General features: G+C 58.8%; 1 protein-coding gene and 1 long non-coding RNA gene across 10 annotated transcripts in view; one reads left to right on the forward strand and one right to left on the reverse strand.

The window, feature by feature from the left end:
- DYSF (dysferlin) overlaps positions 1-25,888 on the reverse strand; it is a 105,839-nt gene extending 79,951 nt beyond the window's left edge. For 2 of the 9 annotated variants that reach the window (XM_052780888.1, XM_052780883.1), the window contains exons 1-22: positions 25,767-25,888; positions 20,678-20,733; positions 19,809-19,900; positions 15,289-15,394; positions 13,914-14,028; positions 13,571-13,764; positions 13,272-13,400; positions 12,494-12,556; positions 12,252-12,302; positions 12,129-12,159; positions 11,314-11,429; positions 10,976-11,102; positions 10,546-10,649; positions 9,520-9,588; positions 9,391-9,434; positions 9,171-9,253; positions 7,507-7,548; positions 6,716-6,831; positions 6,285-6,398; positions 5,609-5,786; positions 4,827-4,951; positions 4,200-4,306 (exon numbers count right to left, since the gene is read on the reverse strand). In XM_052780888.1, coding sequence (XP_052636848.1) covers positions 4,200-4,306; positions 4,827-4,951; positions 5,609-5,786; positions 6,285-6,398; positions 6,716-6,831; positions 7,507-7,548; positions 9,171-9,253; positions 9,391-9,434; positions 9,520-9,588; positions 10,546-10,649; positions 10,976-11,102; positions 11,314-11,429; positions 12,129-12,159; positions 12,252-12,302; positions 12,494-12,556; positions 13,272-13,400; positions 13,571-13,764; positions 13,914-14,028; positions 15,289-15,394; positions 19,809-19,900; positions 20,678-20,733; positions 25,767-25,854 — 2,150 coding nt within the window. In that variant the 5' untranslated portion in view covers positions 25,855-25,888. Of the gene's footprint in view, positions 1-4,199; positions 4,307-4,826; positions 4,952-5,608; positions 5,787-6,284; positions 6,399-6,715; positions 6,832-7,506; positions 7,549-9,170; positions 9,254-9,390; positions 9,435-9,519; positions 9,589-10,545; positions 10,650-10,975; positions 11,103-11,313; positions 11,430-12,128; positions 12,160-12,251; positions 12,303-12,493; positions 12,557-13,271; positions 13,401-13,570; positions 13,765-13,913; positions 14,029-15,288; positions 15,395-19,808; positions 19,901-20,677; positions 20,734-22,862; positions 23,026-25,766 lie in introns of those variants that run through there. The other 7 variants (XM_052780884.1, XM_052780887.1, XM_052780890.1 and 4 more) reach the window with 5 other exon arrangements.
- A 153-nt stretch (positions 25,889-26,041) lies between these two features.
- On the forward strand, positions 26,042-27,419 carry LOC128139016 (uncharacterized). Its single transcript, XR_008234208.1, has 2 exons — positions 26,042-26,221; positions 26,725-27,419. It is a non-coding gene; the product is annotated as an uncharacterized LOC128139016 (long non-coding RNA).

Genomic DNA, 27,419 nt, shown 5'->3' on the forward strand with positions numbered 1-27,419 from the left:
TTGTCCCAGGCTAATAACCTGGTCTGGCCAAATCTGCAAATTAAATATCTACTTTCTGCATAAAGTCAAAGTTACAGGAGGCTTAGGGAGGGATGCACAGTAGAAATGGGGATGGTGAAATTTAGTTCTTTCATTTCTCTTAAAGACAATTGGGTTTACTCTTATCTCCAAAGGGAGCCAAAGCGCTGTGGGTGTTGCTAATTAGCCCAACCATTCAGTAGCATCCTGTGCAAGGAGCTAAATTAAAAGACTGTGTTGGGGTTGCAGCCCCAAGCCCTCCATGGTTAGACTGACTGCACTCCGTGAACTCAGTTTTGTGTGTCCACGCTTCATTTGTGTATTTATTACAAGGGAGCTGCTAATGAGCTGGCCTCCCACTCGTTTGCCGTGGCTTGCATTGCCACTGGTGCACGGGAAGGACAGTGCTCACCCACCAAGCAAACACCACTTTGTGGCAGAAACTAGGATGTACTTCAATATCCTTGCAGGAACAGGGAAAAAAAAGAGAAAGAAAAAAAAAACTGAATATACCCACTGCAGTTGAATTTCATTTCAGAAAGCTAAACTATAAAACTACGCAAAAAAGGAGGAAATGTGTTAAAGAGCTGTGGAAAGGAGCAGCAGAAAGGGTTAAATCCTATAGGCAGCATGGAAACGGTTTGAAGATATCTTGTTCCTGGAGGTATGTGCCGCATGTCGAAGACCTGTAACACCTACAACGGTTAAATGAAGTTAAATTTTGCTCAAATGGGAAAATGGAAAAGACCACAGACTCCACCAAATGAAATGTAAAAATACCGTGAAGTAGTTAAAAAAAAAAAAGGCAAAAAGATGGAAGAGCCCCCACTAAAAGCATAAAACCCAAAAAGCTGTCCCTGTTCAGGTGGATAAACGACACGAGGAACGTGTGCTGGTGAGCCAGAGCTGGAAGCAGCATTTTTCATAGCAAAAAAAGCTGGGAGCCAGGAGGACATCGGGGCAGAGCCCCTCGTCAGGGTCCATCCCACCTTGGCAGCCGGGAGGAGAGGACTGGGAGGAAATCAGTCGAGCAGCAAATCGTTCACAATTCAGGTAGGGAACAGCTGGATGGTTGGGTGAGATCTGTAGCTCTGTGCTTAATATTGCTTAATATTATTAATATTGCTTAATATGATCAATATTGCTTAATATGATTAATGTGCTTTATTAATATGATTAGAGGACTGGAAGAAGGAACATGATGGCAACCTCAAAGAGACCTGGGAGGATCTTGGGGAACCTGACATCAGCAAGTCTGACTTTTGCATCTGACAAATTAGCAGAAACCACAACTAAGACGAGAAGAGCAGGGAGGTAGACAACCTGGACCCGAGAGCTCCCCTGCGGAGGGATGGTCTGCCACCCTGGACCAAGAGAATGGTCATCTCCTGGGCAAAGAGCTAGTTATAAGGCAGGTGGCAAAAGATGGGAGCGTTGAGTTTGTCCGCAGTGATGGGTCCTGAGCTGGCTGTTACCACTCCAGGCACAGATTATTAGGAAAAAGCTAAAGGGCTGAACTGAGAACATCGCTGGGCCAGCACATAAATGCACAGTGCATCCTCATGTGAACATCGTGCTTCCAGCTGAGGAAAGATGCGACAGAATTGGACAAAGTACGGGGAAGACCAAAAGGACGATCCAAAACATGGACCCTCTTCTGCAGCAGGGTCTCTCTGGCCACCCCCTGCATATTTTGCCGTGCTCCCAGCTCTGGCAGGGAACGGCGGAGGGGTCAATTCACAGGCAGTTCTCTTCTGAGCTCCAGCACAGAGCAATGCTTGTGCCACAGGAGCCAGGGCCAGGAGCAGAAGGACAAATCCCACCCGTCAGGTCAGCACTGCTGCTCACCAGCACAAAGGAGCTGGAGGAGCCGCCTGGATCTGGCCGCAGTTCAACATTTTGGGGACTTGGGTTTGCTACGACTCATCTTTCCCTGACTTTGTCCATTTGTATGCTACTTCCAATTCTTTTCTTTTCCAGAGTGGGGCCGTCTTCCCTCTCTTCACACGAAGGTCTGGAAAAGACGTGGGCAAGGCGATGCCGGCAGCGCGTCACTGTTTTCCTACTGGGAACAGGAGATGGGGAGGTCTGGACCCGGAGGAGGATGGGGAAGCACTGGAGAGTGGCAGGGGGTTGTCCCATCCCTCCAAAATCCCGATGGAAAGGACCTCTATCCTGGCTGAGCACGCAGACCAGGCTTTGGCAGCATCATGGGGGGACCCGCAGACAGGTCCAGCTGCACAGCTCAGCTCATCCCCTCCCTGGGCAGAGAGCATGGAGAGAGTGCAAAACCCCCCCAAAAAGCCATCGGGGCTGTTCCAGCTGCCCCCACCGTGGGTACCACCCTCGCCAGCCAGCCCCGGTCCCCACGCCAAGCTCTCGCAGAGACGGAGGAGCCGCATCCCGCAGGAGCCGAGCACGGAGCGGGGCCAGGAGCCAGCGGGAACCACGGGCTTGGCACATCCCGTGGCCACATTTTTCCCCTCCCGGTTAATTGAATTTGTTTTGGAGGGCGCAGCATCTCTGGAAAACCCAAAGCTGTGGCTCATCCCTCAGGTCCCGTCCCACGTGCCCAGGAGCAGGGATGGCTCTGACCTTTCCAGCAGAGCCAGCGTGCGTGGGGGGTGAAACACATCTCCTTTAAGAGGCTCAAAAGCAAATAAATAGGGAGATTGTAAGTACGTGCGTGTGTTTTCTTAAGCGTGTCCTCCAGGAGGTCTGCGGAGCAGGGTCAGCTCGTTCAAGGTCTCCTTGCCCAAAAGAAGGAGGTGTCTGTTCCCACACGGGTGTCACGGAAGGGTCCAGAGATGCTGCACCCCCATGCCCGCTGCACCCCAGCACCTCCACGACCTCTCCTGGGGCCTTTTGAAGAGCAGGAGGGACAGAAAGGGGGACCTAGGGCTTGGCAGCAAGCTCAGCACCATCTCCCCAGCCTTAGGTGACTGGCACAAGCCCAGGTGGACAGTGCGCATGGTCCTGCAGGCTGGTGGCTCTTGTGGAAGGGGTGGGGGACAACTGGTCCCAGCAGGTTTGGTGGCCTCAGGGACAAGCAAGAAGGCCAAATTCTTGCTCTCTGCTGAGGTTAAGCAACAAGAGCCACCACACGAGCTCAGTGGCCAAGGAGGTCCACCCGCCACAGCCGCCAGTTGTCACCAATGGGGTGTCCCAGCCCGGTACAGGGCTGTCTCCACAGCTCAGCTGCTCTCCACCTGCCTCCCGAGGCAAGAAAGCTCCAAGAGGCATGGCAGCTCTCTTAATTCCCCTTGGCAAGGGCTTGCCAGGGCTAAAAACACACCAACAATCCTACATTGCCCTTCCCCAGATTGATGGCATGGAGCTGCTGCAGGAAAGTTGTGTGGCCAGGCATGGGCATGGGATGGGACTTGGAGATCATCTTCACGGGCATACCTGAAGGGGAACCATGGTCCAAAGACCCTGATGAGGCCAGTCCCTGAAACACCTTCCTGAGGGCTGAGCTGTCCTTGGGATAAAATGCCGTGGTCATACCGCAGCGATGCTCCCCAGAGAGGTTCCTCATCCTCACAAAGCGCAATCCAGCCCCGAAAAACAGGCTACGTGGAGGGAAAGCCCGTGGCACCCTGCCAGCCTCCCTTGAACGAATGAATGTTCAAGTGCTTAGAAAAGCAAAGCAGCAGCAGATACCGGTGGTGCTGCCCATGGGGACGGAGGGATGGCTGTGCCATCCAGCCTTGCAACACGCCTGTCCCCTGGTCCAGCTGACGGACACACAACACCCATGTGCAGCCAAACAACCCCTTTGGGTGCTCTGCACGGGTGCCTCCTACGTGGTGCACGCAAGACTTAAGCAGGAACCCCCATCAGTGGCTCCTCACTCCACGAACCCCACCGTTTCTCCGGCTGGGCTGGCCTGGATCTGGCTCCTGCTCCAACACAATGCTGCTCATTCAGGTAAGCCACGCTGCAGCCCTTGCATGAAGGCTGGAAATTTATGACTTGCCTTAAATGTCACCTTTTCAACTCCGTGCCTTGGCTCAGCAACCTTTGAAGCAAACATTACCAAATGACCGGTGTTTTTCAGAGGGGGAAAAAAAAAAAAAAAGGAAAAAAAAAAAAAAAAGAAGTCGTCCCTTCCAAGATAAATAAGTGCTCTCGCAATAAACGGCATGAAAAGGCTCACATTCAAAACTGGCAGAAAATACCTGCAGTCGGCGATGATGTCATCCGTCAGCTGGGCACCCAGGGCGTCCAGCTCACTTGGCGACCGGTTGGCCTTGAGAGCAAGGTGGACCTTCTCCAGGTTTGCTTCCTGCACAACAGGAGGGGAAGAGGAGCTGCACAGTGGGGAACCCCCGGCACCCCACTGAACCCCACGTCCAGGACCCTCCCAGCGAGTGCCGGGAGCTACTGCCCGTAATCAAAAACTCCAGCCTGGGTCCCACCATGGCTCTGCACCTCCGTTTTTGCTCCTGTTGGAGCTCCAGTGGAAACGACAGTGAAATACGGCGAGAAATCCCATAAATAGCTCGGGAGCTGAAGGAAGGTCCTTGCCTCCTGTGCCCGCATCAGTAGGCAGGTGGGCGGCACGGCAAAGCACTGCATTCACACCCCACTCCCACCCCAGGTGGGATGAGGGTGGTCCCTTTCCCTCCATCACTCCACAGGCTGAGCAGGGCACCCGGGACGCCGACAGATTTCCCCTTCGCAGCACAAGAGTCATCAAACCCCAAACCTGACCCAGCCTGGAGATGGCCTCCGTCCCCTCCCCGTTCCCCCAGGCAGGATGCAGAAAGGAGGTGGACAATGCTCCTTGCCACCACGGCACTCACCAGCCTGTCTGCTGCGTGGTGGAGGAGGTTTTGGGCATCAGTCCGATAGCTGATATCTTCCCAGTAGGATGACAACACCACCACGGGTTTCACGTTGCCCCAGGGCAGGTAGTAATACTGACAGCCTGGAGGGCAGAGCACACTGGTGAGCTTGTGATATTGGGGCGACGGAGGGGCCTGGACCGGAGCAGAGATGAAGGGGGCCGGTGCAGCATTTGGCCTTGGGCAGAATCCCATCTCTGGGGTTCTTCTGGAGCAAGAGGGCGGGAGTTATGTTCCCCAAACCCATGTGCAACAGAGCAATGCACACCAAGGTCCAAAGGGATGTGCATCCACCTCCACGGCTGCAGCAGCTCCTGCAGAGCAGTGAGGCCAGAAACCAGCAGAACAACCCCAGTGGGGTGAGGACATCTCACGCCAGAGCGAGAGCCCCAGAGGAGGCAGGGAAAGGCCACCCCAAAGCACCGGCTCTTCCTTGAAGAGAAATGGGCACTGTTAGGGCCGAGGCGCTGCCCAAAAACCACTCCAAGCCAGCACAGAGCTGAGAGAAGTAGTCCTGGCTTCCCCCCTCCTCCCCAGCCACATATTACCCCTTCACAGCATGGCTGAGGTGGACAAGGACCTCTGGAGTTCATCTGGTCCAACGCCTGTTCAAGCAGGGTCACCTGGAGCAGGTTGTCCAGGACCACATCCAGTTGGGTTTTGAATATCTCCAAGGATGGAGACTCCACACCCTCCCTGGACAACCCATCCCAGCGCTCGGTCACCCCCGTGTTGCTCACCATCAAACACGGCGCGGCTGTACTGCGTGGTGGAGGCCAAGGGCAGGCAGGTGTTGTCGAATTTGTTGCCGTAGTTGCCGATGCTGACCTCAAACTGGATGGCGTCGTCCACGTCTTGGAGCATGGTGGCCGAGTAGAAGGCAGCGAAGAGGGAGTACTTCCGACGGCGCAGGTACTTCTGCAGCAGGCAGAAGGCTGCGTCAACGAAGGAGACATCGCTCTCCTACGCACAGACTCTTTGCCTGGCACACACCGACCCAGCAAAGCCTCCCAGATGGAAAGTTTATTGCAGGGAAGAAAAGCATATGTTGCAGCAAGGGAATTTTGAGTGAGATATTTAGGAAAAAAGCTGACAAAGGAGGCAGCTAGAACTTCCCACAAAAAATGCAGTTTAACCCTGGAGAAACGAACAGAAGGAGCACATCTGCAACAGCGCCTGAGTTGAGGCAAATCTCCCACTCCTCCACGTTCACCCTGGCCTGCTCTCTTCCATGCAACAGATCAGAGAGAGCAAGCTGGACACCTTGGGATGGAAACGCAGCAGGAGACACCCTCCAGGAGCTCACCCACCACTCCCCCACTCACAGGACATCACCCACCCGGGACCAACGCTCACGTCCCTTCCCTAGTGCCCCGCACGCCCACGGGGTCGGATACCCCACAGAGACCCCGTTACCTCCACCCGCAGGATGTCATCCGCCGAAATGTCCTCCACCTTCTGTTCCACGTGCTCCACCAGTTTGGTCTCCAGCTCCACCAGCATCCTGCCGCGATACGCGACTCCCTCGCCCTTGGGGTAGACCAGGGACAGGCGTCAGGACCCCGGTCCCCCCTCCCTGCAGGCGAGCTCTGCCTTTGCTTTCAGTGGGCTTCATTGCAGAGGAGCGAGATCAGGCAAAGTATTTCTGCAAGCGCTTCGAAGGTAGAGAGGGTTTGGGCAGCAGGGCAATATCAGGAGGCGTTTAGGCAGCAGGAATAGCCAGTGCAGGGCAGAAAACGTGATGCAGGCTCCTAATAACAAAGCCAGTTGGGGTTAATAGCAGCTTTCTTTTTGCAAGGAGGGGTGGTAGTTTAGTTTAGGTTGTGCTGGAAAGAAGCCGACGTCACCTTTCCTAAATTGAGCGCCTCGTAAGGGTCGGGGAAGCCGGTGAACTCCCGGGGGCTGCCGTAGAGGTTGATATAGCAGGGACCGAAGGTCGGCAGGAACCCGAGCCCATCGTCCACTGGGGACCGCAGGGGAAAAGAGCCGTTAGAGAGTCCCGAAGGCTCCTCGGGGATACATCCCGCGGGGCTTCGCTGCAGGACCGTGGGCACCACACGCATGCAGCTGGAGGGCACAAAATGCTGCGGTTTTTCACCCCCTTTGAGTCCTACGACTGCTTACCTTTTTGCAGGAGAAAGACAAGGTGGATGTGGGGCTGTGCGGGGGGCACAGAGCTTCCCCATCCCAGGAAGGGTCCCCAGAGAAGGAGAGCATCGCTTTGCTGGTGTGAACCAGCGTAGGGGATTTACACCAGCCAAGGAGCTGGCCCCATACTCCCCTTAAGGCAGTAAGAGAGGGCTTGGAAGAGAATCGCTCTTTTTTATGAAACCTCGAGCAGAAAGGGCAGCGGAGGGGCAGAAATCGTTTGCAGGGTCCTGCTCTGAGCTCCCGAGCCGGCTGCTCCCCGCGCACAGCTGGTTCAGCACACAACACGCGCTAGACCATGAAGACACCGCTGCCCAACACGGGCACCCCAAATCCGCTGTGGGGAAGGGCAGTGGGGAGGCTGAGCTGGAGCCGTCCCTTCCTCCCACCCAGGTGCCCAGGCTCGAGCACGACGCAGCCCTAATGGGAGCTGAACCAGCAAAACAATTACCAAGCGGCGATTGCAAACCGAGAGGCTAAGGGGACGTACGGTCTGAGGCTTTCAGAGGCTTCGCGAGAGCAGGAAATTCATCTGAGGCACAAAGAAATGGAGAGAGGTTAGGAAAGGCTGGCAGAGGAGCGTGGAAGAAGGATGGAGGGTTATGGGAAAGGAGGGTGGATGCTCTCATGGGCTTTTGGTGCCAACTAAAGAGGCAGAGAGAGAAAGGGGGAGGTTGTTACAGAGATTGGATATTAGGAAAAATTTTGTCACTGAAAGGGTTGCCCAGCACTGGAACAGGCTGCCCGGGGAAGTGGTGGAGTCACCATCCCTGGGGGTATTTAAAAGATGTGTAGATGTGGTGCTTCGGGACATGGTTTAGCGGTAGACTTGGCAGTGTTAGGTTTATGGTTGGACTCGGTGATCTTAAAGGTCTTTTCCAACCTAAATAATTCTGTGATTGTATAGCCCTATCACCTTCCTGGAGGCGGTGGGATTGGTATGAAAGAAGATTTCAGCATCCCTGAAGGATGCTGCTTGTGTTGCAAAAGCTGGATGAAGCCACGGGGTGGGGGGGACCCACAGTTCCCCAGCACCTCCTCACCATCAAGTAGGTCTCAGGGGTGGGGTGGGGTGTCCTGGTCCCAGGCAGACCCCTTGTAGCCTCCTCCTCCCTCCCCGGCCTCTCTCTCTCTCTCTCCGGACCAGCCCAGGAGCTAAACTTTAACTGGGGAAGAGGTGGGGGCTGGACACACAAGCACCACAGTGGAAACCAGTGCTGCACCCCAACTCCACGCCTGCATGCACGGCCGGGCAGCGGTGGGGGGGACACGGGCTGCGGGGCACGTGGCTGCAGCTTTGCATCAGGCTCAAGCCCCGGTGGCTGCTACCAGTCCCGTCCCTACAGCATGGGGATGCTCGTGATGGGGCGGGGGTTTGCAGGGAACCCGAGAGCCTCAGAGATGCACGAAGCGAAGGGAGCAGAGCGAGGGGAGTCCCGATGGGGTTGCAGATGCCACCAAAGCTCATTAGCAGCAGGAGATGCTCACGCAGGTTAGGGCAACCTCTGCTCCTGGCCCTGCCGTCGCTCTCGGCAGCCTCACGACCGCGTCCCAACTCCCTGCCCTCCCGCTCAGCGCCGGTGACACAGTCGGTGTCACCCAGCTGAGCCCTGCCAGCCCCTCCGCGGTGGTCCTTTGGTTCAGAAAGCCCCTGGGACTTGAAAGAGCACCCTCAGCACAAGCTGGACCTGAACCCCCATCCCACCTTGTGACAGCCCCCAAAATGCCACCATAAGGAGGAGCCACCAGTGGGGGCACGCACGGGTGGGACGTGGCATCTTCCAGCACCGGTGACACCACTGCCCGTCACCAACCGCACGGGGGAACACAGCCACCTCTGCTCAGCAAGGAAAAGAGGAAGCAAAACCTCCGGCACACCACGGTCCTGCAGCTTCCCATCCCAACACCCCCGGGAGGACGTGGAGATCTTCAAAACCACAAACCAGGGGGGGCCAGGTCCAACCCGAAAACAGACCACAGGACGGAGTAACCCCCAGCACCCCGTCCCACGTCTCCCCCAGCACCAGCGACTTGACATGGACCATCCCGGCTGTGACATCCTCCAAGCCGACACCAACCTCCAGCCACGAGCATGCAGTGCTCCTCCATGGCCGTGCACCCCAAAACCTGTCCTGCTGCCCCCCCCCACCTTACCCTCCAGCTCCCCGCCGGGGGCCGAGATCTTCGACATGCAGAGGTAGGTGGTGCCGATGATATCATTGTGCGTCAGACGGTCCCTGCAACACAACCCGTGATGCCGTCGCACTGTGGACCTGGGGGGGGTTTGCCCATGGGGTCTCCCCCTGCCCACCCCGCTCCTCCAGCCCAGCCTTCCCCACAGGCAGCCCCCCCAGCGAGCCCCCTCCCCGCTCACCAGTCGGTCACCCGGATCCTCATCTTCTCACACATGGAAGGGAACTGGGAAAAGAGGGAGGGAGAGGAGTGGTGAGCAGCGGTGGGGTCGGGCGGGCGGGGGGGGGCCGCGGCAGGCACCCGCGCTCACCATCGCCGGCAGCGTCAGGCTCTGGTTCCACTGCGGGTTGGCGTTCTTCTCCAGGATCCTCGAGTAGAGCTGGAAGTGCGAGACGGGGAATGAAAAGTCAGCGTTGCCCCAGCGCTTGCAGCTCGCTCACGGCTGCGCTTCAGCAAAGCAGGGCTGCCGCACACCACGTCCACAGAGCTGGAAAGATTCAGGTCCCCCAAAATACAGGTTCCATTCGAGGGGTGGCCCGGCGGGGCTCTGCATCGCGTGGGCAAACCCCATCTGGGCAGGAGGCAGAGGATGCTACGGGCTGCTCAGGGATCTCACCCCCCCCAGCACCACCAGAAACTCACTCCGTTCCCACTGTGGTTGCTCAGAATCATGTCCCGAGCCTCTGTTCCCCCCACCCTGGGCACTGTCCCCAGGGGAAGATTTATGGGCAGAGGAGACTTTCAGCCCTTTAGTGCTGCTGCGGATCAAAAGACAAGTGGCGGTTCGTGGGCATATCACTTGGTGAAGACACTGGAGGGCACCCGGCAGCAAAGCAAGTGGGACGGGGCTCTGCAAAGCCACCAAAGCCACCTCCACATCCTGGCTGGTCATGGCGGGGGGGACATTTGGTGGCGTGGGGACAGCCAGCCTCTCGCTTCAGGCAGTGCCAAGAACAGCACAACCTTCCACTGCTGCACTATCCCCCTTCCCCCAGGAGCTCAGCTTCTCCATCCCCATTTTTAATGCAACAGCACCACGAAGAGCCCAACAAAGAAATTACTCCGGTGCAGCCCGGCGCGCCGTGTCCGGCAGCACTGCTCAGCTCCAAGCGTGCCACGCGCATGGGGACAGGGCTGGGGACATCAGCTGGGCTGCAGGACATTGCAATGCAGAGAGAAAGAAGACTGGGTTGTGACAAGGACTGACGGGACCTTTGCAAAAGCTCCAGCAAAGCAAAGGAGCAAATTTTCCCCATGCTGGGACCAAACTTTCCCCGTGCACGGCTGTCATCCCAGCCCCAGGGACCCGGAGGGGCTCCCCGCTCCGGCCACTCACCGTCTTGCCCGCAAAGCTGACTTCCACGAAGGGATCAACAAGGTTCTTCTTGTTGCTCTCGAAGCCAAAAATCTGCCTGACGTTGTCCATGACGGCATCGTCCACTGGGAGGGGAAAGAGATGCTGAAAGCTCATGAAAGCACATGGTGTCCAGATGGCCCCAGCTTTCCGTGCAGGCTGTCCCACCTTGCCGGTTGCGCATCTCCATTGAGCCAGGTGGGGATGGTCAGGAGGCTAAATACCAGTTTGCACCAGTAAGAGACTTATCTCCCAGTACATTGCGACTGACCAGTATCTGCAAGGTCTTTGGACCAAGGCTATGGATGAAGTTTCCTTATCTGTGCCCTTACTCCTCTCTGGCATGTTGCAACCCTCCACAATGCCAACGGCCGGATCCGGCGTGCTCCAGCCCAGCAAAGGAAACACTTACTCTGGGGCAAGTCTTCGGCTTTGAAGATTTTCAGGCAGAAGTGAGCCCCTCTCAAGGTGACCCCAGTGGGGCGCAGGAGGTTGCCCTCGATGTCTTCCTTGTCTTCTGAGACCTCCTTCTTCTCCAGCTGCGGGACAACAGGACAAGAGGAAAACATGACCACGCTTCCCAAAAGTCCTGAAATGAGCAGCAAAATCCCAAAATCCAGCACTTTGCCCCCAAAATGGAGGAAGATCAAAGCCACAGCTTCCCTGGGAACAGCTATGGGGTTTGGTGGCCCAGGGCAGTGGAGTACCAGGGTTGGAAGGTCCCCCCATCGCAGCCAGGGCAATACTCACAGGAGCTTCATCTCCAGGCCCCAGCACGAACAGGCTGACTTTCAGATAGCCCTTGGCCCCCGCGGAGAAGTCCTCTGGGTCAGAGAGCAACAGCCATTTTCTGAGGAACGCGTGTTCTAGGGGAGAAAAGAGATTGAGACCTATGTGCTGGTCCTCAGACATGCAGGGAGATGGCTTCGAGGATGCTGTTGGGTGGGTTTTTTATAATAAATACTATGTTCCTTTTATATAGAATAGAATAGAATAGAATAGAATAGAATAGGTTTACAGTTGGACTCGATGATCTTTTCCAATCTAAATGATTTATGATTCTATGATTCAGTTGGAACTACAACAATCATCTAGTCCAACTGCCTGATCACTTCAGGACTGACCAAAAGTTAAAGCATGTTATGAAGAGATTTGCCTTGTAGGTCTTAATTTTTTATGGCTAAAATTACCGAGCTTTTCTCTGCAGTGATTAGGGTAGGAAATTTATCTTCATGATAAAACTATCTTCGAGAGGAAATAAAAGATGAAATAATGAGCAGGGCTCAAGATAAAAAACATTGAGCCGGGCTGTGCTGGTGGGGCTTTCTGCCAGCGAGCTGGTGGTACAATGATTTGAAAGACTCGAGGACGTACATCTTGGGAAAGGCAAGAGAAATGGGTGGTGATGATGGATATAGGGACACGTCTGGGATCATATATGGGAAAGCTGTGGGGTGTGTGTGTATCCCCTACGTTTGGCCCAAAAAAAAGGGTTTCCCCGAGCGATCCCAACCCAGCCGTGGGAGGTGACCCTGGCCCGGACCCCGACCGCCCGCTGGGCTCACTTGGCTCGGAGTAAATGGTCTCGACGTCCATCTGTGCAATGAAACAAAAAAGAAATGCCAGCGTTCACCCCGTGGGTCAGTGTGGCAGAAAACAGGGGGGAAGAGGAGAGAGGGTGGCCTTACTCGAAACTCCCCGATCACAGAGTCTGTCCGGAAAGACCGAGAGTCCACAACCTGTGGGATGAAAATAAGGAAAAACAGTAAATACAGCCCAAATCCTCCCAGGGTGGAGGATCCTGCTACATGCCTGCCATAGGAAATGGGGGGATGCTTCCCGGGGCACTGTGGGGAGGGGGACAGGGCGATGGCCCCGAGCATCGCCCCAGCCCTCCCGATGGGCAGGACCAACGTTTCCTGAAGCTCACCGTGATAAAGATGGGCGCGTCGAACAGCTCGGCCGGTGACTCGAAGATGTTGAAGAAGAAGGTCTGTAGGAAAGAGGGGTGAGGGTGCAAGGTGGAGGTCTGCCCCAGCCTCCCCCCCGCCAGGGCATGTTCGCACCTCCCAGCCTCTCCCATGCCCCCAACTCCGCAGGCTGGAGCCTCTTCCCCTCCTCTTAGGTGAGCCCCCACCCCATTAATAGCAACAGCCCCCCCGAAGGGGCTGTGCTGGGGGACTTTGGTGCACCCCGATGAGCAACATCCTCCAGTTTGCTTTTGCTGGGCTGGTTGACAAAAGCATGTCCAGACCAGCTCTCCTGGGGGTCTCCAAATAAAGCACAGGGGCAGGTTGAAGCAGGCTTTGGGGACATCCCAAAAGGCAGGCTTGAAGCATCTGCTTTGGGGACAGGGCTGGGGACAAGCCCAAGCGTACCCATCCTGCAAGCCCAGCTGCATTGCCCACCCCTGCCTGTGCGCAGCCCTGCCCAGGACATGCCGCCAGGATGCTACTGGTGGCTCTGGGACACATGAGTCACCTTGGGAAGGTGACCAAGATGAGCCCTGCACGAAGGCAGGGGATGCTGGACCTGCCAAAGGGCTCCCTGCTGCTGTCTGAGCTTCTCTCCCATTGAAGTCCCCATCGCCACGTCCCAGCCTCTGGGCTGCACCGGCGTTTCCATCACTCGGGACCCCAACCCATCATGCTCCTGAGCCTTTCCTGACACCCCCAGGAACACCCGGAGCAGAGACACCCCCCCCTCACCTCGTCAAAGAAGGGGCTGTTGCCCTTGCGTATCCTCGTCCTCTTGGTCTGCCCGGCGGCCGTCACCTTCACCACGGGTCTGATGTTGACCCCGGGGAGCTGTCGGCCCTCGATGACCCTCACCCTGATCTGGGACGGGAGGGAGGACAGGGCAGGGAGTCACTGGGGTGAGTCCCACCCTTGGGATGGACACCTCAGGGGGTGTCTCAGGTAATGAACCCCCCCCATAGGGACAGGCTGGGGGGCCCAGGGAAGGTGGGTTGAAGGAGAGCAGCTCATGCCCACCAGCCTCGTCTCACCTGGAAGTCCTGCGGCTTGTTGGATAGAGGCTTTTTGGGAGAGCTCCTCCTCCTCTTCAACCCCTGGACGTGGTGCATGGGGGGCTTGTGGGGCAGCGAGGGGGGCTCGGATCCCGGCGGCCCCGAGGAGGAGGAGGGCTCCGTCTCATCCCCCGTTGCCGCCTGATCCTCCGTCTCCTCCTCTCCAGCCGTCTCTGCGCGGGGCGAGAAAGAAGATGGAGGATGTGGGCAAGGTGGGGCCAGGCATCGCGGGACTGCAGGGTGAGGGGTCTGGCTGCGAAAAACGAGATGCTACGGGGGGACGCATCCACCCCTGGTGCTACACGCGAAGGGTTCTGGTTACCAGTGACCGTGTCGGGCTCAGCAGCAGCCGGTGCTGGCTCAGGGGGGGCCGGAGGGGGAAACAAGGGGGCAGCTCCCGGTGGGGGGATGTAGGACACTTGCAGGATGAGGAAAGCCTGGAAAAAAGGAAATAATCATTATACCGGTGTCCAGAAACGCTCTCCCGGGGTCTGAGCCTCGGTGCCGGATGCCACCCATGATGTTCTGCCTAGGGGTGGGGGATGCAGCCGAAACAGCGGCAGCACCTCCGCAAACGCCAGGAAAAAGGGACAGAGCAGGGAGAAGTGTCCCAGGGCCCACGGGAGCACCAGGGACGTGCGGGGTCCCAGCGGGGTGACCACCCGGTCCCCATCCCGCTAGATGGCAGCCCCAGGCCGGGCTGAGCCGGGGCCGGACGCTGCATCCGCCGGGAAGGGAGATGGAGGGAGGGAGATGCCGAGGCAGAGCCCGGGAAAGGCTCAAGGAGAAGGGAGCTGCAGAAAGGGAGACACAAGATTTAACGGGCTGCGAGGGGTGCTCCCAGTGCTCCCCGCAGAGCCCACCGGCCGCCTGGCGAGGACATCCCTGTCTCACGGGTGCACAGGCTGCAGCCTCTGCCAACATCCATCCTGCAAAGAGGTTTGACCCATCTGCTGCTGGGGTGTCCCCAGCAAAGCACCGGGGTGTCCCCAGCAAAGCTCTCGCCAGGCTTCAAGGCGAGGAGGAGAGGGGGACACGCGGGACACGGGGAGGTGAGTCCCCCGGCACGGCGTAGGAGTCCCCGTGCGAGCACGGACCGAGCGTGTTCCTGCTGCCCCCCTGCCCCAGCCACCGGGTCTGATTGTTGAAAACGAGCCCAGGATGGGACAACTGGTCTCCAGCTGGGAGCTGCAACTGGTAGGGATATTGCTCAGACTGGTCCCCAACTGGGAGCTGCAACTGGTAGCGACAATGTTCACACTGGTCTCCAGCTGGGAGCTGCAACTGGTAGGGACATTGCTCAGACTGGTCCCCAACTGGGAGCTGCAACTGGTAGCGACAATGTTCACACTGGTCTCCAGCTGGGAGCTGCAACTGGTAGGGACATTGCTCAGACTGGTCCCCAACTGGGAGCTGCAACTGGTAGGGATATTGCTCAGACTGGTCTCCAACTGGGAGCTGCAACTGGTAGGGACATTGCTCAGACTGGTCTCCAACTGGGAGCTGTAACTGGTAGGGACATTGCTCAGACTGGTCCCCAGCTGGGAGCTGTAACTGGTAGGGACATTGCTCAGACTGGTCTCCAACTAGGAGCTGCAACTGGTAGGGATATTGCCCAGACTGGTCCCCAGCTGGGAGCTGCAGCTGGCAGGGATATTGCTTAAACTGGCCTCACTGGTCCCCGCGCAGGGACTCACCCCGGTGCTCTGCTTCTTGGTGTCCAGCAAGGGGAGGTTGTAGGAGGCCGCCAGGCTGGGGGAGGACAGGACATCTCGCAGGGGCACTCGGGCTTCTCCCAAAAACCTGGGGGTGAAGAGCAATCGGGGAGTCAACAGGGGAAGGGGCTGAGGAGCCGCGGCTGGTGCAAACCCGGGCACCAGCAACCGACCTGGAGGGCAAGGAGGGGGGGACACGCTTGCCAGCACCCCCGGCTGGCAGCTGCCCTGGGAGAATGGGAACGGGCATCGGGTGACTCTGACCCAGCCAGGGGCAAGCATCTCTGGGGACTTTGTCCCCTTTTTATCAAGGAAAAGCACCTAAAAGCCCACGCTGAGGAACCAGGAGCCATAAACCGAAGCGCTGATGGATTTTTCTTTGCCAGCGGAGAAAAGAGAGACACGAGGGGTTGGGGGTTTCACTGGAGATGGGTGAGATCATTGCTGGCAGCCGAGGCTGGTGTCTCTGTGCCACCATCATCCAGGAGGACTTTAAACCACCATAAAACTGGATATATCCCCTATTGCATTTCAGCACCTCCCTGGTGTTCAGCTTCTGGTTAACCCTTCCTGCGCCATGCCACCTCCCACCCCAGCCAGCAGTGCCGGTTCACCCGGGGAAGAACCAGGGCTGGCCGGGGAGCGGGTCCAGCGCTGCTGCCCAGCTCCTCCTCGCCCAGAGCCAGGAAAGCCCTCAAACCGCTTTGTGCTGTCCTAACAGCGCCATGAGATCATGGACCAGGTCCGCCTGGGGATGGATGAGGAGCCGACCGAGAGCCCATGGATCGGGATGAAAGGGAGGGCAGGGACAGGTGACACCATGGGGGGGGTCTGCTACAGGCCACCCCACCAGGAGGACCGAGCGGATGAGACCTCTACAGACAGAGAGGAGCAGCCTCTCGTTCACAAGCCCCGGTCCTCGCGGGGGACTTCAACCACCCCAGTACCTATCTGTTGGAGGGACAACACGGCACGGCGCAAGCAATCCGGGAGGTTCCTGGAACGCGTCGATGACAACTGCCTTCTCCAAGCGATGGAGGAGCCGGCGAGGAGAGGTGCCATGCTGGACCTTGTTCTCACCAACAAGGAGGGGCTGGTGGGGCATGGGAAGCTCAAGGGCAGCCTTGGCTGCGGTGACCATGAAATGGTGGAGTTCAAGATCCTTCAGGCAGCGAGGAGGGCGCACAGCAAGCTCGCTACCCTGGACTTGAGGAGAGCAGACTTTGGCCTCTTCGGGGATCTGCTTGGGAGAGTACGGTGGGATACAGCCCTGGGGGGAAGAGGGGCCCAAGAGAGCTGGCCGATATTCAAGGGTCACCTCCGCCAAGCTGAGCAGCGATGCACCCCAACAAAGAGGAAGGCAGGCAAAACCACCAGGAGGCCTGCGTGGATGAACAAGGAGCTCCTGGACAAACTCAAACACAAAAAGGAAGCCTACAGAGGGTGGAAGCAAGGACAGGTAGCCTGGGAGGAATACAGAGAAATTGCCCGAGCAGCCAGGGATCAGGTTAGGAAAGCCAAAGCCCTGATGGAATTCAATCTGGCCAGGCACGTCAAGGGCAACAAGAAAAGCTTCTATAGGTACGTCCGTCATAAAAGAAAGACGAGGGAAAATGGGGGCCCTCTCCAGAAGGAAAGGGGAGACCTGGTTACCCGGGACATGGAGAAGGCTGAGGTACTCGACGACTTTGTTGCCTCAGTCTTCCCCGGCAAGTGCTCCAGCCGCACCACCCAAGACGCAGAAGGCCAAGGCAGGGACTGGGAGAACGAAGACCTGCCCGCTGCAGGAGAAGATCACGTTCGAGACCATCTAAGGAACCTGAAGGTGCACAAGTCCATGGGACCTGATGAGGTGCAGCCGCGGGTCCCGAGGGAACTGGCAGATGAAGTGGCTAAGCCACTATCCATCGTATTTGAGAAGTCGTGGCAGTCCGGGGAAGTTCCCACTGACTGGAAAAGGGGAAACATAGCCTCCATTTTTAAAAAGGGAAAAAAGGAAGACCCAAGGAACTACAGGCCAGTCAGCCTCACCTCTGTGCCCAGCAAGATCATGGAGCGGATCCTCCTGGAAACTATGCTAAGGCACATGGAAAATAAGGAGGTGACTGGTGACATGGCTTCACTAAGGGCAAATCATGCCTGCCAAATTTGGTGGCCCTCTACAATGGGGTTACAGCGCTGGTGGACAAGGGAAGCGCAATGGACGTCATCTACCTGGGCTTGTCCAAAGCATTTGACACTGTCCCATGTGACATCCTCGTCTCTGAATTGGAGACACATGGATTTGATGGGTGGACCGCTCGGTAGATAAGGAATTGGCTGGATGGTCACAAAGAGTTGCGGTCAACAGCTCGACGTCCGAGTGGAGAGCAGTGACGAGTGGCGCTCCTCAGGGGTCAGTATTGGGACCGGTGCTGTTTAATGTCTTTGTCGGTGATATGGACGGTGGGATTGAGTGCACCCTCAGCAAGTTTGCCAACGACACCAAGCTGTGTGGGGCGGTCGACACGCTGGAGGGAAGGGATGCCATCCAGAGGGACCTGGACAGGCTTGAGGAGTGGACCCGTGAGAACCTCATGAAGTTCAACAAGGCCAAGTGCAAGGTCCTGCACATGGGTCGGGGCAATCCCAAGCACAAATACAGGCTGGGGGGTGAGTGGATTGAGAGCAGCCCTGCAGAGAAGGACTTGGGGGTGTTGGCTGACGAGAAGCTCAACATGACCTGGCAAGGTGTGCTTGTAGCCCAGAAAGCCAACCGTATCCTGGGCTGCATCAGAAGTGTGACCAGCAGGTCGAGGGAGGGGATTCTGCCCCTCTAGTCCACTCTGGTGAGACCCCACCTCAGTACTGCATCCAGCTCTGGGTCCCCAACCTGTTGGAGCGAGTCCAGAGGAAGGCCACGAAGATGATCAGAGGGCTGGAGCACCTCTCCTGTGAAAACAGGCTGAGAGAGTTGGGATTGTTCAGCCTGGAGAAGAGGAGGCTCCGGGGAGACCTTATTGTAGCCTTTCAATATATAGAGGGGGCTTACAAGAAAGATGGAGAGAGACTTTTTACCAGGGCCTGTAGCAACAGGGCAAGGGGCAACAGTTTTAAAGTGAAAGAGGGTAGATTTAGATTGGACATTTTTTACAATGAGGGTGGTGGGACACTGGAGCAGGTTGCCCAGAGAAGTTGTGGATGCCCCTTCCCTAGAAGTGTTCAGGGTTGGGTTGGATGGGGCTTTAAGCAACTCGATCTAGTTGAAAATGTCCCTGCCCACAGCAGGGGGGTTGGACGAGACGATCTTTGAAGGTCCCATCCAACCCAAACCATTCTGTGACTCTGTGCTTTCAGACAGCAACAGCAGCCGAGACAGAGCGTTAATTGCCTGTCACTGTTAAGTGCCCCATTTGCTCTTTGCAGCACCCGTGGGGATGGGCAGGCTGGTATTTTCTCCCGAGGGAAGGAAAAGCAAAAATCCACCATCGCCTTCGTGACAGGGGACCATTCGCAAGAGCATCGTGGTCCCTGTGGGCCGTGGCAGGGCGGCTGCTTCCCACGCAGACAGACAAAATCTCCCTGCGCCGGGAGTCGGGACCCTTCTCCCGTCCTCCTCTCTCTATTTATAGAGACGCACAACGCCACCGAGCTGGACCAGACCCAGTTTCCACCTCCCTTGGCCTCCAGCCCAAGAGCGAATCCAGCATCATCTCCAGCCCTGGAAATGGGATCCTTCGCACTGGGACCATCCACCCCATCCCAGCCGGAGCAGGGCAGCAGGTTCCCACCCTCCGCTGCCCAAAAATAAACTACTTCCTATATTTTTTTCCCCTGTGCAAGCAGTGATCCCAGCTAAAGGAGCCCCGCGTGCAGACGGGGGTTGCCGGAGGGTGGCCGGGCTGTGTGTCCCGGAGCTGAAGGTGGCATCACCGTCTGCTCTCACCCTCCTTCCTACCACAGCCGCTACGAGGAGGGAGACCCCGACCCCGTGGGGAAAACTCCGCTGCCACCGGAGCGAGGGACACCAGGAGCTGCCGTGAGAAAGGAAGCCGCTCCGGGCTGTTTGTTTTGCAAACGCCGCCCTTCCCAGCTCCGCCGGCAAAGCGTGTTCGGGAAAGGAGCTTGGCCGCCGTCTCACACCTCCCCGGCCAAGTGCCCATCACCGGGGCCTCGCGGCGCCGGCATCGCTCCCAGGGCAGGCGGCCGTGCTGGTACGGCAACCCCGGGGGAGGCAGCGGGCACAAGGGTCCCTTGTGTGCTCCCTGCCCTCAAACGCTGGTTTTTCTCCCCGGCCATTGAGCGAAGCAGCCCAGAAATGCGGCTCTCGCCTCCCACCAGCCGCAAAGGGCAGTCGGCGCCGGGAAGCAACGCGTGGAGCCCGGGGAGAGCCCGAATGCTGCTCGCCACCCACCCCAGCCCCCTTGTGCAAAGCCTCGGGCGTGCACACGCGTGTGCAGGGGCTGTGCCGGTGATGGGAGCGGGGCAGGGGGCTCGCACCCAGCACCCGACGCTTCTCCCACCTGTTTCTCCCCACGGTTTCATGGTCTTTCACGACGACGGTGAGCTCAGCGCCCGGGTCCAGGGGAGCTCCTTTCAGGTCCCACTCGAAGCCCTGGAGGGGAGGAGAGGAGAGCCAGGGTCAGCGCCCAGCTGGGACCGTGATGCTCACGCAGGCATTGACCGGCTCTGGCACCACCGTGGGCTCAAGGAGAAGAACCAAAACGCCAGACCAGCTTCACCATCACGGTATTGACAGCTCCAACCCAGCCCCTTGTCACAACGTTTGCCCTGAGCAAAATTTCCCAGCACAGCCACAGAAAAAACGTGCCCCAGGCAAAGGCCTTCCCCTCATCATGGATTAAAAGTGAAGGAGAAAACGATGGGAGCTGGCACGCAGCGTTTCTGCACCAAAAAGGTGTTAGTTTGCTCACCAAAACCCTTTTTCTTTTAATTCTGACCCACAAAAGTACAGGTCAGGGTTAGAAGGAAGAAGGTGCTGGAAAAAATAGCCTCCCCTGGGCCAGGCTGATGAGTAAAACACACTTGTTTTCCCCTCGAGCTGCAATATTTTTAAACAGCTTCTTTTAATGTGCGTGCTTAGCCCTGATAAGATCTTGATGAAAGGGGAAGAGGCTGGAGCAAAGGGCCGTGCAGAGCTGGCTCGGTCCTGCTCCTCCACTGCCAGTGCCCAGAATTTCGGATACGAAGCTGCCCCTGATGAGGACTGGCCCCAAACCCTCCGTGGGGTGACAACCCCCGGGCATCACCAGACCCCCGCAAGCCCCTTGTGCTTGGGGCACCTTGCTGGGCTTGCACCCGGGTCCCACAGCACCCTCCGTGCCCCAACTGTTCCCCGCGGGGATGGGGACAGGGATGGGGACACGCTCACCTCGTTCCATACGGGGTTCACATTGTTCTTGATGACTTTAGTCCTCTTCTTCACACCTGCAGGGAGAAACACGTATGGGTCAGACCAGTTTCCCCACCAAACTGCGGGGAAAAAAAACCAAAATTCCGGTCCCCCTCGTGCACAGGTGGGGTCGAGAGCCTCCAGCGACACCTGCAGCTCCCAGGAGCAGGATCAGGCCCTGCTCCTTGCACACATCCTTGCACAGATGGGCTCTGGGACCCCGCTTCGAGCCCCAGCCCTGCCACGAGCCTTGCTGGAAAACCCCAGGCAAGTCATCTCGGTGGGTTGTGCCTCAGTTTCCCCATGAGCAAGGCAGAGAGGAGGCTCCCAAAAGCTGCTGGGTGGGTTTTCGGGCTGGAAGGTGCCACGGAGGACCCAGACATCATCCTCCCTCCTCCCAAACCTCAGTACAGTCCCAGAGGGGACCCAGATTCCCTGTGACAAGGGTCGGATGCTTGAACTTTGAAGGGGGGGGGTGGCCCACTGACACCCCCAAACGATGCAATGGGATGCTGTCACCCAGTCTCGGGATCACAGCCATCCAGGGGACTGGGATCAGGCAGCAGCAGTTAAAAGCAACCCAAAGCCAACGTCCTGAGGAGCCCCGGTGCCCGGGGGGCTCCAGCCCTGCCCAAGGAGCCCCCCCCCAGCCCCAGCTGCACCCCAAACCCACGACCCTCACGTCACACCAAACACTGGCCAAACGCCCGCTGGGCCTCCAGGGGCCACATCACGGGAGGGACCAGGGGAAGAGGAAAAGGAAGAGTCGAACAATAGTGGTGACTCAAACCCCGGGGGACACCGGCCAGGCGCCCTGCAGGGCCCTATAGAGATAGATATATATATATATATAGGTACCCCAGGCTGTGGATACGGCACACCACGGGGCTGGTGGGGAGCCCAAGCCGCTCACTCAAAATATTCTCCTTTTTTTTTTATTTTAGCATTGCTGAATTAACATTTTCCTATTTCAGGTTTTAAAGAATCTCTGCTAAATCTCCCAGCCCCGAGCTGAAGCGGCCGCAGGAGCCAGGCTGGGGCCGGGAGGGAGGCAGAGCTGCCATCGCCCTGACACGGCACCTCTGGACAACGTCACCGAGCCCAAGAGACATCAAACACCCTCAATTTAAGGCACGTCTCCTGCTTATGCCTCATCTTCATGGGACGCAGAGCTCTGGAATTCCCCCTGCGTTCTCGGGACTGTGATTTGGCTGATGAGAGCTGCCTTCTGCCTTGGCGGAGGATGGATGGAGCCCACCCTGGGACAGCACCCAGCACCCACAGTGGGATGAACACATGAGGGGTCCCAGGGCCAGTGGAGCCGGCCAGGCAGGGGCCGGCGGCAGGACCGTTCCCCCCACCAACCCCACGCAGCACAGGAAAGGCTGGGTCAGAAGCCACTCATCCCTTTCGTTTCCTTATTTTATTTTTTTTTTCTAAAAATGGACATTTTCCACCGCCAGGAAACGGCTGCCAAAAAAAAAAAAGCAACATCCTCCGGTGAGTGCTTTCGAGGTGCAAAGGCAACGCTCCCTTCCCGGGACCTCCATCCTCCGGTACCCACAGCAATGGGATAACCCCCTAGATAAGGGGTTATTTCTATCAGTCTCGGATTGGTAATTAAAAGACCGTAACGAAAGCAAAGCACAAGAGTGATCGAGAGCACCCAAGGCAGCAGTACCCTGCAGCAAAGCCACATCCTCCTCTTTGCCAGGGCTCACCTGTCACCCCATCAATTTTAGATGCTGTGACACTGGGTGGCAGCGCTAAATGACCATCCCCAAATCCCATCGTCGTCCCCCCAACGGGAAAAATCCTTGAGGCAACGGGATTTCTCGCTGTCGCCCACGACCCTGCGCACCCCAAAATCATAGAGGAAGAGCAATAAAATTCACAGCCCAACCCCAGGGATCCTCGGACACGCCGGTGTCGTGTGTGTGAGCACGGCACCGGGATGCATCAGAGGGTGGGGATGGAAGGGGCTACCGTGCATTCGGTAGTGGGGTGCAGGGGGGGAAATTTTGCAAGGATTTAGGACAAGGATAGAGCTTTAGCAAAGCCCCGCAGAAGCCGGGCTTTGCTAGAAGGGGGCTGCAAAAGCAGACAAGAGTCTGGCAAAGCAATAATCCTGCCCACCCCAACCCAGATTTGGGGATCCCCTCACCTCGGAAAGTCAGGCTGGCCACCGGGTCGCTTTGTTTGTCCCCCTTCTCCAAGTTGGGGAGATGGCTGGCTCGTTGGACTAAGCAACGCAGCATGGTTGGGAGATGGAGCAGGGCACGGTAAGGCCAAACCGGGCTCAGTCCGGGGCAGGATCCGATCGTCCCCCCCCCATCGCCACCTCCCCCGTCCCGGCCCTCCCCGGTGGGTGGAGAAGGTGCCCGGGAGGCGACACGAAGCGCCTCGGCGCGGCAGCTCCGGAGGTTGCAAGACCCGGGATGCCGGGAGCCACCGGGGTACCAAAGACCCGGGAACGGGGGATGCTGCGAGCTCCGGGGATGGTAGATTAAATCACCGGGATCCGGGGATGCTACGAGCTCCGGGGACGATAAATAAATCACCGGGATGTGGGGGTGCTGCAGGCTCTGGTGATGCCCGAGCACCGGAATCCAGGGATGCTGTGAGCTCTGGGGTTGGTAAATAAATCACCAGGATCCAGGGATGCTGTGAGCTCTGGGGTTGGTAAATAAATCACCAGGATCCAGGGATGCTGTGAGCTCTGGGGTTGGTAAATAAATCACCAGGATCCAGGGATGCTGTGAGCTCTGGGGTTGGTAAATAAATCACCAGGATCCAGGGATGCTGTGAGCTCTGGGGTTGGTAAATAAATCACCAGGATCCAGGGATGCTGTGAGCTCCAGGGATGGTAAATAGATCACCGGGATCCAGGGATGCTGTGAGCTCCAGGGATGGTAAATAAATCACCAGGATCTGGGCATGCTGCGAGCTCCAGGGATGAAAAATTAAATCATCGGGAACCAGGGATGCTGCGAAGCCTGAGGACGCCCCAGCACCAGGATCCAGGGTTGCTGCGAGCTCCGGGGATGGTAAATAAATCACCAGGATCTGGGGATGCTGCAAGGTCTAGAGATGCTCTAAGCCCTGGGGATGGTAAATAAATCACCAGGATCCAGGGATGCTGCAAGCCCTGGGGTTGGTAAACAAATCACCAGGACCCGGGCATGCCCTGGGGATGGTAAATCCAGTAAAACCAGGACCAGGGATGCTGCAAGCGTGGGGGGCTGCAAGCCCTGGGGGTGCCCGAGCGCAGGGCCCCGGGGACGCTGCAAGCCCTGGGGATGGTAAATCATCTGGACTCAGGGAAGCTGCAAGCCCCAAGGGTGCAAAAGCACGAGCATCTGGGGGTGCTGCAAGTTCGGGGTGACCGAGCACCTGGACCTGGGGGTGCCGTGAGCTGCAGGGATGCCTGAATAGCAGACACCGGGGGTGAGCCAGCCCTGGGGATGCTGGAGCAGCAGGACATGGGAGACGCCACACGCACAAGACCCCGGTGACACTGGAGCACCAGGACCCCCCAGGGGTGACACACCACAGGGCTGCAGAGCATCAGCACCCCTGCGATGGTGCAAGCCGGGGAGCTCCCACACCCGGGGATGCCACGCCACTGGGGATACGTCAGCTTGGGCGGGGGGGTCCCACTGCTGGGTGGGGGCTCTGAGCACCCCACAGCACCGGCACCCCAGCTGGGGTCTCATGGCAAAGCCCCCTTTGGGCTGAGGCGCAGCCAGCACCCACCCCGAGCCCCCCGCACCCCTGGGTCCGGCTGACACCGGTGGCTGGGGTGGGGGGGTCCACGTTCCCTCCGTCACCCCTTTCCCTGTCCCCTGGAGCAGAGGCGAAGGCCGTCCCCTTGTCACAGCCCCTGCGCGCTGCCATATGGGAAGGAAGAAGCTGCTGCTCAGGCCCCGCGGGCGAGGGGCTTCCCACGGCCGTCACGACACACGGGGACACCGTGACAGTGGGACAGGGACGTCTATGCCACAAGGAAGGTGTCCCCCCCCAGCCACAGAGCCAGGCACGACTGCCTGGGAGACGCGGGCGCAAGCACACGAGTGCTGACACACGGCCTCTCTTCTCCGGCTCGTCGCATCCCCTACAACAAACCCCAAAAAGATGCTTTTTCATCCCAAGGATGCCCGGAGGGTCGCAGACGAGCTGGGGGGAGGATTTGGGAGCCAAGCTGGCACTGGATGGGTCCCGGGGGGTTGCAGGCTGGTTCCCCCGTGACCGTCGTCACCATCGCAGGGGACTGGGGACATACACATAGGGGGGGCCCGGCACGGCCCCCCCCGCACCCTGCCCAGCCCCAAACACCGTCTTCTCATGGGGGGACACGGTGAAGCCCCCGGGCCCGGTGCAGCAATGGCTCAACCGGGGGGTGCAGCCGAATGGGGCCCGCTGTGACCCTGGGGGGGGGCTGGAAATAAATCCCTGGCAGAAGGGGACATGGCTGGGGAGGGGGGGGTCAGGGCTGTTGGGGTGCAGGCAGCGGGGGGGGGGGGGGGGGGGGGGCCGGGGAAGTGGACGTCAGGCAGGTCCCCAACACGCAACCCCCCCCCCCCTCGGCCACGGGGGTCACAGGGAAGGGAGGGGGCATCCCCCCCCCCTTGTCCCCTGGTGCCGGCCCCCCCCCGCGATCGCCGTCCCCCCAGAGCAAAGCAAAGGCCAGAAATAGCCCCGGCTGCCGCTGGTGCTCTCACCGCTCAGCTATGCCCCCCCCCCCCCCCCGGCCCGGCACCGCTCCCGCCCCCCCCCCCGCCGGTAAAGGGGGGGCAGGGGGCTCCCCGGGGGGGGGGGGGGCTGCGTGGACAATGAACATCGGCTGGGGCGGGGGGGGACACGGGGGGGGGGGCATGGTGGGACCCCGCGGGGGGGGGGGGCCAAGGGGATGAATGGGCGGGGGGCTGCAGATGCAGGACCCCCCCCCCCCCGCCAACCACGCCGCTTTCAGCGCCGTTCCCGCCGCTGGGACAGAGCCTTGTGCAACCCCCCCCCCACCCCCAGAAGACCCCCCCCCCCCAGCTTCACCAGACCCCCCCCCCCGCACCTCCGAAGCCGGCGGAGCAGTAAGCATCGCTGATGTCCGCGTCCGGCGTGCGGACATTTTCCGCGTGGAGGATGAAGACTCGGAGCATCGCCCCGGCCCGGCCGCCTCCTGCCGCCCTGCTGACCCCCCCCCGGCTCCCCCCCCCCAGCCTGGTACCCGCCTCTCTTAAAGGGGAACGGCCGCGGCCGGGGCTGGCTGGGGCCCTGCAGGCGAGGGGGGGGAAGAGACACCCCCCCCCCCCCCAAAACCGCCCCCCCAGGCTTTGGAGGCGGCTGGCAAAGCAGCAAGGGCAAGTGTGTGTGTCCCCCCCGCCGCGGCTGCTGCAGGAGCGAGGCCCCCCCCCCCCCCAAGACCCCAAATAGGGGGAGGGAAGGTGCTGGGGAGCCCCTGGGTGCAGCCGCAGCCCCTCACCGTGATGCCAGGGACAGGCCTGGGGGGCTAGCGTCACCTCCAAGGTGGGAAAACGGGGGGGGGGGGGGTCTTGGGGGGCCCGAGCTACACGCAGGGTGAACCCTACGGCACCCCTCGGCGTGGCCGCCGCGAGAGGTGGGTGAACGCAAATCCCCACCCCAAGGGTCCCAGTGGGACCAGTCCATCCCCGTGCTGAGCAGCACCGGTTGGGGGGGGGGGGGGACACAGAGTCCCAACGCTCCTTCCCCTGCCTCAGTTTCCCCAGCTGGGGGATGGGAAGACGTCTCTCGTTTTGGCACAGCCGTGACCAGCCGCGCGGTGACAGGTGGGGACGGCCGCGGCACCCGGCTATTTTGGGGAGGTTATTTTTACCCCTGGGTTTCCCAGCAAGGGGCTCAGCGAGGTCCCTCCCACCCCCCCACGCCAGGACCCCTCTTCCCTGCAACCCCCCCGGCTGCTCGGGGCTGGCCCGCTCCCACGCTCACCCCGTCTCTCCCTTTTACCCTCTTTGGCTTTATCTAAACCCATTTCCCACTCCTCCTGCTAGGTACGAACCCACGACGCCGCAGCGAAAACCGCTGCCTGCCGGCACCAGCGCAGGGGTCGGCCGCCGAGGCAGAAAATCTGCAGAAGCAGCAGCGTAATCGCATTTGGGTGAAAAATCCTTATCAGCAAGAAGAAAGCCGAGGGCACTCACAGGAGACGGCACAGCCCGGCCACGGGCTCCCCCGGCCCCCCTATTCCCCCTCCCACGGCTCCATCCCCTTCGCTCCCTCTGCATCCCTCCAAAATTTAGCAAGAGTCCCCTTAAAAGAGCCCGTTTGTCCCTTGTCTATCCATCTCAGCTCACCGGGAGCATCCCTGTCCCCAGCACGTTGCACCAAGAGGCCCACGGACCCCACGATCTCAGCCCTACAAGGACTATTTCTTTTGTGAGACCCTTAAATAATAATTTCGGGCATTGCGGCCGCCCGGCCGGGCTCCACGCGAGGTACAAGCGCTGCCCGGGTCGAGCTCGATGATGCACAGGGAGAAAAAAAAATCCTGCAAGGGCAGAGGAAAAGCCTTTGCAAAAAAATTCCGTGGATTTTACTTAACTCAGCACATCTGCAGGCAGACACTGCCAGGAGCCGGCGGCAGCATCCCTGTGGATGTGCCAAGGGGACGGGGGGCACAGCATGTGGCCATTTTAATTACCGGCAGCTCTAAAATAAACTCAATTTGCAGCACCCTTAGTCACAA

The sequence above is a fragment of the Harpia harpyja genome, chromosome 2 (genome assembly GCF_026419915.1).
Source record: "Harpia harpyja isolate bHarHar1 chromosome 2, bHarHar1 primary haplotype, whole genome shotgun sequence".
NCBI classification, from domain to species: domain Eukaryota; kingdom Metazoa; phylum Chordata; class Aves; order Accipitriformes; family Accipitridae; genus Harpia; species Harpia harpyja.